The sequence below is a fragment of the Trichomycterus rosablanca genome, chromosome 3, assembly GCF_030014385.1.
Source record: "Trichomycterus rosablanca isolate fTriRos1 chromosome 3, fTriRos1.hap1, whole genome shotgun sequence".
Classification (NCBI taxonomy): Eukaryota; Metazoa; Chordata; class Actinopteri; order Siluriformes; family Trichomycteridae; genus Trichomycterus; species Trichomycterus rosablanca.
This window is the reverse complement of record NC_085990.1, coordinates 13,170,290-13,181,580: the sequence shown is the minus strand read 5'-3', so window position 1 is coordinate 13,181,580 and position 11,291 is coordinate 13,170,290. Positions and strand designations below refer to the sequence as shown.

The 11,291-nt window shown below is 40.6% G+C and overlaps 1 protein-coding gene across 1 annotated transcript; it reads left to right on the top strand.

Moving 5' to 3' along the window:
• Positions 1 to 4,665: 4,665 nt before the first annotated feature.
• LOC134310090 (C-X-C chemokine receptor type 3-2-like) lies at positions 4,666 to 8,804 on the top strand. The gene is made up of 2 exons (XM_062991607.1): positions 4,666 to 4,692; positions 7,704 to 8,804. The coding sequence occupies exons 1-2, from the start codon at positions 4,666 to 4,668 to the stop codon at positions 8,802 to 8,804; spliced, it is 1,128 nt and encodes a 375-aa protein (XP_062847677.1).
• The last annotated feature ends 2,487 nt before the right edge of the window (positions 8,805 to 11,291 follow it).

The following is an 11,291-nucleotide window of genomic DNA, read 5'->3' as shown; positions in this document are numbered from 1 at the left end:
ACATAAAAGAACAATGTCAAGGCACGGTGGCTAGCACTGTCGCCTCACAGCAAGAAGGTTCTGGGTTCAAATCGCAGGTGGAGCAAACTGGGTTCATTCTGTTGTGAAGTTTGCATCTTCTCACTAGAGCTGGGTTAATGATTCGACCCGGGTTAATGATTTGAATCTTCGTACTGAATCAGGAATCACAAGTCCGAGGTCTCAATTAACCCGGATCCTATAAGTCCTCTGACTGGCTGCTGCCAAGGTCACAAGGCGAGTGAGCAGACTCACCGGAAACACCGTGCACTCAGATGATTTGGCTGAACCGACTTCACTCCAGTCTGTAAATCTAAGTAATAAGTTAAATATTCCAATAAACAAGCAGTTAAACACACTGGTGTTCGTTATGTGGCTGATTTTATACACATGCTATTATTATTATTATTAGTAGTAGTAGTGGTATGGATTAGTAATGTAGCATATTTTCTTGTAAGCAAAACAACAACCAAATATAGTTATATTATTATTAAAATGCAAATGCTTACAGGCTACTTTAGGACTGTACCAGTATCATAGCCCTTCCCCCATGGTAATTTATTGACTGTTTTGGTGCCACTGTGGCTGCCATGGCAATTTGTTGTTGACCATCCCCCTTGAACCCTTGACCCATTAATATACCCATCTGATTCGTAGGTAAGTCCACCCCCCTCTCCCCCCTTCTTGTCCCTATCCTCCATGATCAAGATTCCACTTGGAAAAAAGTGTCAACTTGTCACTGACAAGAGAAGTGTGAGGTGCCAAGAGAATTAAGAGAGAAGGATTTATTTACAGAAGATGAGTGCACAGAAGTGATATTTGGATGCATCTTCATTTAGTAAATCAATCGCAATCAAGATGTCAGTACAAGTGACTCAAGTGAACCAAATCAGATTACTGAGAGACACAGATTAACCCGAGTCCATAAAATGAACCAAATTTACCACCACTACTTCTCACCTTGTCTGTGTGGGTTTCCTCCAGATAATCCAGTTTCCTTGGACAGTCCAAAGACATTCAATCAGGCCAGTTTAAAGTACTAAATTGCTCTAGGTCTGTATGTGTGTGTGTGTGTGTGCTTGCCCTGTGATGGACTGATGACCTGTTCAGGGTGTTTCCTGCAAGAACAATTTCAATCTGGCTTATCATCCACAAGTAAGTAACCTTGGGAAATTGAAGACTACTTGCCAAGAGGATTCAGCCAAATTAAAACGCAGTGCTTCAAAAAAGATTTTGACATTACATTTATTACATTTAATTACAATTATATTTGACATTTACATTTTTATGCCTAAAATGCATACTTTTTTGTCTGCATTCATAAGTACATAGTAAAAAGCTTAATGTGTATACATTCATACACTAAATATCTAATATTAATACAGTGGTACCTTGTAACTCAACATCCCCTAAACTCAAAATCTTTGAAACTCAACGCCCTTCGTCGAGAAATTTGTACCCCTAGACTCAACGTTTCCCTTAAACTCAACATGTTCAGTTTGTCAGTTTGTGTCAAACAATCTCTTTGTTCAGCGCTCGGCTTGAGCAGTGTGGTAATATATCATCAAAGTGTGTATATGAGACGAAACTGCATTTGTGTGGAATAACCATCAGATTCACTCTGAAAGCGTCCACATGTATCTGTGTTTAGCTGAACTTTCCTCCTGTTTCACTTTTAAACTTGGGTTCTTAGAAATTGTAAGTATCAGCTTTGTATTTATATTTGTGTTATTTTCAGTGTATAAGTGTTAAAAACAACCCCATTATTTTACATAAGACTAAAGTATATGCAAGTCCACGGGACCATGGAACACATTAACAGGTTTCCCATACATCCTTATGGGAAAAAATACCCTGAAACTCAACGACTTTTAAACTTAACGCCACTCCCAGAACCAACTGACGTTGAGTTTCAGGGTATCACTGTACAATAAATATCTCCACTAAAAGTATTTCAATTAAGAAAACAAAAGTAGTTAAATTCTTTTTTTTCCACCACAGTAATAGTCTAATCTAGTAATCTCTTATTTCAATTTCTTATTGTAATTCCTCTGCCACTTGCAACATGGTTTTGTAGTTGAACTTTTATCCAAATATTTTTTAACATTTGTACATGAAAAAGGAAGTACTACACTTCTGAAATCTCTGGACATGGTATCCACACACCAGCAGAGAAAACCTGAAGTAAGAGTTCAGGAAGCACTGAAGTAATCCATTTTCTGGAACCATTTCATAATCAAGAGTGGAAGATCATCAAGACATTATATTAAAAATGTATATACATACAGGTTGCATACAATACAAATAAAGTTTCGGATATTAGATGTGCAAAATAGTTTAATTAAAACCTGGTTTCATTAATAAAAAATTATAAATGAATACAAAAAAGGTCTTACTATTGCTTGGAATAATTTCACACAAAGTTGCAACTGTGGTGAAGCTGAATAAGCTTCCTGTTCTCAAGGATAATATTTATTAACACAAATTTAAAAAAAACTACAAAGTATAATTAGTAAAATAATCTAAAGTCGCCAACCATTGCTAAAAAAGTTGCTGGACATCCTGAAAACAGCAGAAACTGCAGTTACAAAATAAAAAAGCAAATAAATGAACTGCAATTATAGCTGTTTTTACACCACAAGCAAAACGTCAATGCTAAACAAGAACCAGAAAGAAGCACTTCAAAATTTGCCCACAAGAACAAGACAAAACAGTTTGCTGAAGACAAGCAGTCCAAGAACATGGATTACTGGAATGCCCTGTGGTCTGACGAGACCAAGATAAACTTGTTTGGCTCAGATGGTGTCCAGCATGTGTGGCGGCGCCCTGGTGAGAAGTACCAAGACAACTGTATCTTGCCTACAGTCAAGTATGGTGGTGGTAGCATCATGGTCTTGGGCTGCATGAGTGTTGCTGGCACTGGGGAGCTGCAGTTCATTGAGGGAAACATTAATTCCAACATGTACTGTGACATTCTGAAACAGAGCATGATCCCCTCCCTTCGAAAACTGGGCCTCATGGCAGTTTTCCAACAGGATAACGACCCCAAACACAACCTCCAAGATGACAACTGCCTTGGTGAGGAAGCTGAAGGTAAAGGTGATGGACTAAACCTAATTGAGCACCTGTGGCGCATCCTCAAGTGGAAGGTGGAGGAGTTCAAGGTGTCTAACATCCACCAGCTCCGTGATGTCATCATTTAGGAGTGGAAGAGGATTCCAGTAGCAACCTGTGCAGCTCTGGTGAATTCCATGCCCAGGAGGGTTAAGGCAGTGCTGGATAATAATGGTGGTCACACAAAATATTGACACTTTGGGCACAATTTGGACATGTTCACTGTGGGGTGTACTCACTTATGTTGCCAGCCATTTAGAAATTAATGGCTGTGTGTTGAGTTATTTTCAGAAGACAGTAAATCTACACTGCTATACAAGTTGTACACTGACTACTCTAAGTTATATCCAAGTTTTATTTCTATAGTGTTGTGCCAAGAAAAGATATAATAAAATATTTGCAGAAATGTGAGGGGTGTACTCACTTTTGTGATACACTGTAGGAACACTTTGTAGTTCTACAATTACTGACTGTAGTTCATCTGTTTCTCTGCATGCTTTGTTAGCCCCCTTTCATGCTGTTCTTCAATGGTCAGGACTCTCCCAGGACCACTACAGAGCAGGTATTATTTGGGTGGTGGATCATTTTCAGCACTGCAGTGACACTGACATGGTGGTGGTGTGTTAGTGTGTGTTATGCTGGTATGAGTGGATCAGACACAGCAGTGCTGCTGGAGTTCACTGTCACTGCTGGACTGAGAATAGTCCACCAACCAAAAATATATCCAGCCAATAGCACCCCGTAGGCAGCGTCCTGTGACCACTTATGAAGGTCTAGAAGATGACCAACTCAAACAGCAGCAATAGATGAGCGATCGTCTCTGACTTTACATCTACAAGGTGGACCAACTAGGTAGAAGTGTGTAATAGAGTGGACAGTGAGTGGACACGGTATTTATAAACCCCAGCAGCATTGCTGTGTCTGATCCACTCATACCAGCTTCTTGTCATAACATCTTAACATTACACAATTATTACAATTTTTGGGAGATCTGAAATTGTATTTCTTCTTTATTGAGCTTTTCTTTGGGCTTTGTGGTTGATCTTTTTACAGCAGTTTTTAACTCACAAAAGCTGCTCAATTTGTTGGAGGTACCAAGTGCAGTTTTAGTTCACTGAATGTCAGACAGAATTTAAGTGTAGGTTAGAGTGGCAGATTTTTACTGCACCTTGGAACCTTCACACATCTAGTCCAGTATTTTAGAAAAGGTTACCTTGTACATTTAAAAAAAATACATTTGAATATGAGAATAGATGTTTTACAATTATTAAAATAGTTAATAAAAGTTACATTTGCTTTCCATTTGATCATTTTTTTGCCCAATTCTGTCCAAGTTCCTTTTAAACATAGTGACCACTTCCTGTAAAAATGTTTGTGCATGTTGCAGATTTCTAAAATTCTGTTTCTCTGGTTCTTACTTCACTTTTCTCTCAGCATTTTTCTTGTTCTCACTCTCTGTGGTCTGTTCTGTGCTAACAGTGAGAGACAGGTCTTGTGCTGACATTTTGATTTTGACCAGACTTCTTTGTAACGATGAGCTCTTACACGACTGCAGATTTTGTAAGTGTTAATTAATTTATTTAAGAAAAAATACATCCTTTTTGTTTTGCATTTGTTAGCATTGGTGAAAATACATAAACATAAATGTCATTAGTTTAAAACTGATATTTATGCTGTGGGGGAACTAGAGAGAATAATAAGCAGAATAGATTTCAAGCTGAATATTTCAAGTTCTTTTGTACAAAAGCATGACTTTTACTACATTAAAGTGTTAAAATGCATGTGTCTTTATCAAAAAGTGTTGCACAAATCAATTTTAGAATGTATATTTTATAAAAACACCAAATTTAGATAAAACATTTAACATTTCGTCTTTGGACAGTTTCTGTTTAAATAAAAGTAAACTTACAAATCACTGTTGTATTTGCATTTCACATGTTGTCCCAACTTTTATGAAATTGAGCTGAATAATACAGTTCACAAACTGAAAATATGCCGTATATATCCAAAAAAATATGCATATTGTTACACCTCCATCATCTAGGTAGAGATAGAGATAAACTTTATTGTCATTGTAGTTATACAACAAACTTTGTTTGGTAGCTCCTCAGTGAGACCAGCAGCTATAATAGAACAAAATAGGATACAAATATTAAAATATATATTTTTTGAAAGTACAAAAAAAGCTAAAATGATAAGAAATATGAGTATTTACATGGTGAAACAATATGGACATACACCGATCAGCCATAACATTAAAACCACCTCCTGGTTTCTACACTCACTGTCCATTTTCCAGCTCCACTTACAGTGGGGTCAAAAAGTATTTAGTCAGCCACTGATTGTGCAAGTTCTCCTACTTAGAAAGATGAGAGAGGTCTGTAATTTTCATCATAGGTACACTTCAACTATGAGAGACAAAATGAGAAAAAAAAATCCAGGAAATCACATTGTAGGATTTTTAAAGAATTTATTTGTAAATTATGGTGGAAAATAAGTATTTGGTCAATAACAAAAGTTCAACTCAATACTTTGTAACATAACCTTTGTTGGCAATGACAGAGGTCAAACGTTTCCTGTAAGTCTTCACCAGGTTTGCACACACTGTAGCTGGTATTTTGGCCCATTCCTCCATGCAGATCTCCTCTAGAGCAGTGATGTTTTGGGGCTGTCACTGGGCAACACGGACTCCACAAATTTTCTATGGGGTTGAGGTCTGGAGACTGGCTAGGCCACTCCAGGACCTTGAAATGCTTTTTACGGAGCCACTCCTTCGTTGCCCGAGCGGTGTGTTTGGGATCATTGTCATGCTGGAAGACCCAGCCACGTTCCATCTTCAATGCTCTCACTGATGGAAGGAGGTTTTGGCTTAAAATCTCACGATACATGGCCCCGTTCATTCTTCCCTTAACACGGATCAGTCGTCCTGTCCCCTTTGCAGAAAAACAGCCCCAAAGAATGATGTTTCCACCTTCATGCTTCACAGTAGGTATGGTCTTCTTGGGATGCAACTCAGCATTCTTCTTCCTCCAAACACGACGAGTTTAGTTTTTACCAAAAAGTTCCATTTTAGTTTCATCTGACCACATGATATTCTCCCAATCCTCTTCTGGATCATCCATATGCTCTCTGGCAAACTTCAGACGGGGCTGGACATGTACTGGCTTAAGCAGGGGGACACGCCTGGCACTGCAGGATTTGAGTCCCTCTCGGCGTAGTGTGTTACTGATGGTAGCCTTTGTTACTTTGGTCCCAGCTCTCTGCAGGTCATTCATCAGGTCCCTCCGTGTAGTTCTGGGATTTTTGCTCACCGTTCTCATGATTATTTTGACCCCACGGGATCAAGGGAGATTATCAATGGTCTTGTATGTCTTCCATTTTCTTACAATTGATTTATTCACACCAACCTGCTTGCCTATTGTAGATTCACTCTTCCCAGCCTGGTGCAGGTCTACAATTTTCTTCCTGGTGTCCTTCGACAGCTCTTTGGTCTTGGCCATGGTTGACTGTTTGAGGCTGTGGACAGGTGTCTTTTATACAGATAACGAGGTCAAACAGGTGCCATTAATACAGGTAATGAGTGGAGGACAGAAGAGCTTCTTAAAGAAGAAGTTACAGGTCTGTGAGAGCCAGAAATCTTGCTTGTTTGTGGGTGACCAAATACTTATTTTCCACCATAATTTACAAATAAATTCTTTAAAAATCCTACAATGTGATTTCCTGGATTTTTTTTCTCATTTTGTCTCTCATAGTTGAAGTGTACCTATGATGAAAATTACAGACCTCTCTCATCTTTCTAAGTAGGAGAACTTGCACAATGACTAAAATACTGGCTGACTAAATACTTTTTGGCCCCACTGTACCATACAGAATCTTTGTAGTTCTACAATTACTGACTGTAGTTCATCTGTTTCTCTACATACTTTTTTTTAGCCTGCTTTCACCCTGTTCTTCAGTGATCAGTACCCCCACAGGGCCACTACAGAGCAGGTATTATTTGGGTGGTGGGTCATTCTCAGCACTGCAGTGACAATGACAAGGTGGTGGTGTGTTAGTGTGTGTTGTGCTGGTATGAGTGGATAAGACACAGCAGGGCTGATGCAGTTTTTAAACACCTCACTGTCACCAACCAAAAATATCCAGCCAACAGCACCTCCTGTGACCACAGAAGATGTCTAGTCTAGAAGATGACCAAGTCAAACAGCAGCAATAGATGAGGGATCTTCTCTGACTTTACATCTACAAGGTGGACCAACACTAACACACCACCACCATGTCATTGTCACTTAAGTGCTGAGAATAATCCACCAACTAAATAATACCTGCCCTGTGGTGGTCCTGACCATTGAAGAACAGGGTCAAAGCAGGCTAAAACAGTATGCAGAGAAACAGATGGATTACAGTCAGTAATTGTAGAACTACAAAATGCTTCTATATGATAAGTGGAGCTGATAAAATGGACAGTGAGTGTAGAAACAAGGAGGTGGTTTTAATGTTATGGCTGATCAGTGTATGTTACTGTAGAAGATGGCACTAACCTTTTTTAATCTTTTCTAATCTTTTTCTCTTAGACCGACACAGCAAATTATTCCTACGAGGACGAACTAGATGGCAGTTACGCTTCCCCCTGCAATCTGGAGGATACTTTATCTTTTACCCACCGCTTTGCCCCCATAGCCTACATAATAGTCTTCATCCTGGCTCTGGTTGGAAACATTCTGGTTCTGTGTGTGGTGCGCCGCTACCGTAAGTCCTGTCACGGTCCCTGCTCCTTCTCTCTGACTGACACATTTCTGCTCCACTTGGCCATCTCTGACCTTCTGCTGGCCCTGACGTTACCCCTCTTTGCTGGCCAGTGGATTAATGGATGGGTATACGGCGTGGGTCTGTGTAAGATAGCGGGTGCGCTCTTCTCCCTGAATGTCTACTGCGGCGTGCTTTTCCTGGCATGCATCAGCTTCGACCGTTACTTGGCCATTGTTCATGCTGTCCACACCAGCTGGAGGCGTAACACATGCCTGGCTCAGCTGGCCTGCTCACTTATCTGGATCAGCTGCCTCGCCCTGGCCAGCTTCGACATATATTTCCGAAATGTGGAGCAATTAGAACAAGATAATAACCGGCTGGTGTGTCACTTAAAATTTACCGGTGACGGTGTTGAACATTGGCATCTTGCTCTGCAACTCCTCAGCATGCTGTTAGGCTTTGGACTCCCCCTGATGATGATGCTGTACTGTTACTTGTGCATCTTCCGTGCACTTTGCCACACAAGCACTAGCAGGCAGAAGCGCCGCTCACTCAGGCTCATTATTTCCCTGGTGGCAGCATTCGTAATTTGCTGGGCCCCGTACAATATTCTAAAGATGATCGACAGCCTGGTGGTACTAGATGTAATAAGCTCCAGCTGCACGTTGAACCACGCGCTTGACATCGGCATCCTGGTGACGGAAAGTCTAGGGCTGGCCCACTGCGCTCTCAACCCGCTGCTCTATGGCTTCGTAGGGGTGAGGTTTCGTCGCGAGCTGATCCGTATGTTTAAGGCAGTGTTGCATCCAGGTGGATGGCGTGGTGCGACTGGATGGGCACAAGGTCAAGGGTCAAGTCGCAGGCAAATGGGATCCCTTAGCTCTGCAGAGAGTGAAAATACCTCCTACTTTTCAGTTGTGGCCTGAGAAGATTGTTTTTGAGAACTGGGCAAGTACGACTGGATTAAATGATGATGTGTTGGACTAATAAGGCAGAATGATAAATGATAAAGGGTTAAATTACGATGTAAACAGAAGAGGTTGGCACATTTTTAAATAGTCTACTATCACTTTTAGCCATTTATTTGTATTCTGCATCCCATCGTTGCTTTGTGATGGTTGGCTGCACAGATGGGTCAGCTTTCTCCAATTCTTTCTGTCCCATGTAGCTTTCTGAGTCCACTTCACAGGTCCTTTCATAACACTGCCTTCAATGTTGCCATGTTGGTGCCTAATGACTTGCCCAAAGTAACATAACTTCATCTTCCGCCATGAGATTTTTTGCCGTTTTTAATGCACTTGTTCTCAAAAACCTGGATGCATCTTTCTTCCATTTTCCTGAATGTCCAGCCTTGACTTCTATATGTGACTACTGGCCAGACCAAGGCTTTCATCAATTGTAGCTTGGTGATGGACATAACTGACTTGACAATTTCACAATCACTGCCATGCCCAAAACACCTCTAGTTGTAAATAAATGAGTAAGTAGAATATGTTATGCTGCAATGGACTGATTCTGTCCAGGGTGTATTTCTGCCCTGCTCCTTCCTTTTAGACTAAACAACTAAAAATCGATACACCAATTGCAACCTCTCACAGAAGCATGTACATGTTCAAGGCAAATATAGACAATGTTTGAAATGTACTACTAAAACACAAGTATGTACTTTTTTTTTTTTTTTTACTGTAAACGGTTTGTAGACTATTTAAAAGTCTGAAGAGAATTCTATTACCTTAAAGAGGAACTGAAACTGTATTCAGACTGCACTTTTTCTTCTTTTTATGCAAAAACTTAGTAATCTGTTATGTGAAAAATACTTTTCTGTGATTTGATTTTCTGTGGTTTTTTTATTATATAAATGATGGCGTGCAAATGAATTAGATTAGATTTTTATTTCTGTGCTTTTTTTTGAGTATATTAGATTTGTATGGTGTGTAGAAACGCTTAAGGTGGTGTTCACTTGTTATATTTAATTTTGGTTTTTAACATAACATGGAAGTACAGTGCATCACAAAAGTGAGTACACCCCTCACATTTCTGCAGATATTTAAGTATATCTTTTCATGGGACAACACTGACAAAATGACACTTTGACACAATGAAAAGTAGTCTGTGTGCAGCTTATATAACAGTGTAAATTTATTCTTCCCTCAAAATAACTCAATATACAGCCATTAATGTCTAAACCACCAGCAACAAAAGTGAGTACACCCCTTAGTGAAAGTTCCTAAAGTGTCAATATTTTGTGTGGCCACCATTATTTCCCAGAACTGCCTTAACTCTCCTGGGCATGGAGTTTACCAGAGCTTCACAGGTTGCCACTGGAATGCTTTTCCACTCCTCCATGACGACATCACGGAGCTGGCGGATATTCGAGACTTTGCGCTCCTCCACCTTCCGCTTGAGGATGCCCCAAAGATGTTCTATTGGGTTTAGGTCTGGAGACATGCTTGGCCAGTCCATCACCTTTACCCTCAGCCTCTTCAGTAAAGCAGTGGTCGTCTTAGAGGTGTGTTTGGGGTCATTATCATGCTGGAACACTGCCCTGCGACCCAGTTTCCGGAGGGAGGGGATCATGCTCTGCTTCAGTATTTCACAGTACATATTGGAGTTCATGTGTCCCTCAATGAAATGTAACTCCCCAACACCTGCTGCACTCATGCAGCCCCAGACCATGGCATTCCCACCACCATGCTTGACTGTAGGCATGACACACTTATCTTTGTACTCCTCACCTGATTGCCGCCACACATGCTTGAGACCATCTGAACCAAACAAATTAATCTTGGTCTCATCAGACCATAGGACATGGTTCCAGTAATCCATGTCCTTTGTTGACATGTCTTCAGCAAACTGTTTGCAGGCTTTCTCGTGTAGAGACTTCAGAAGAGGCTTCCTTCTGGGGTGACAGCCATGCAGACCAATTTGATGTTGGATGTGACGCTGAGCACGTGCACTCAGCTTCTTTGGACGACCAATGCGAGGTCTGTTCTGAGTGGACCATGCTCGTTTAAAACGCTGGATGATCTTGGCCACTGTGCTGCAGCTCAGTTTCAGGGTGTTGGCAATCTTCTTGTAGCCTTGGCCATCTTCATGTAGCGCAACAATTCGTCTTTTAAGATCCTCAGAGAGTTCTTTGCCATGAGGTGCCATGTTGGAACTTTCAATGACCAGTATGAGAGAGTGTGAGAGCTGTACTACTAAATTGAACACACCTGCTCCCTATGCACACCTGAGACCTAGTAACACTAACAAATCACATGACATTTTGGAGGGAAAATGACAAGCAGTGCTCAATTTGGACATTTAGGGGTGTAGTCTCTTAGGGGTGTACTCACTTTTGTTGCCGGTGGTTTAGACATTAATGGCTGTATATTGAGTTATTTGAGGGAAGAATAAATTTACACTGTTAT

Bases quoted from the DNA above. Each gene is read 5' to 3' on its own strand.
- LOC134310090 (XM_062991607.1), top strand. From the start codon at position 4,666: ATGAGCTCTTACACGACTGCAGATTTT. The intron at 4,693-7,703 runs GTAAGTGTTAAT...TTTTTCTCTTAG, and splicing joins CTTACACGACTGCAGATTTT to ACCGACACAGCAAATTATTC.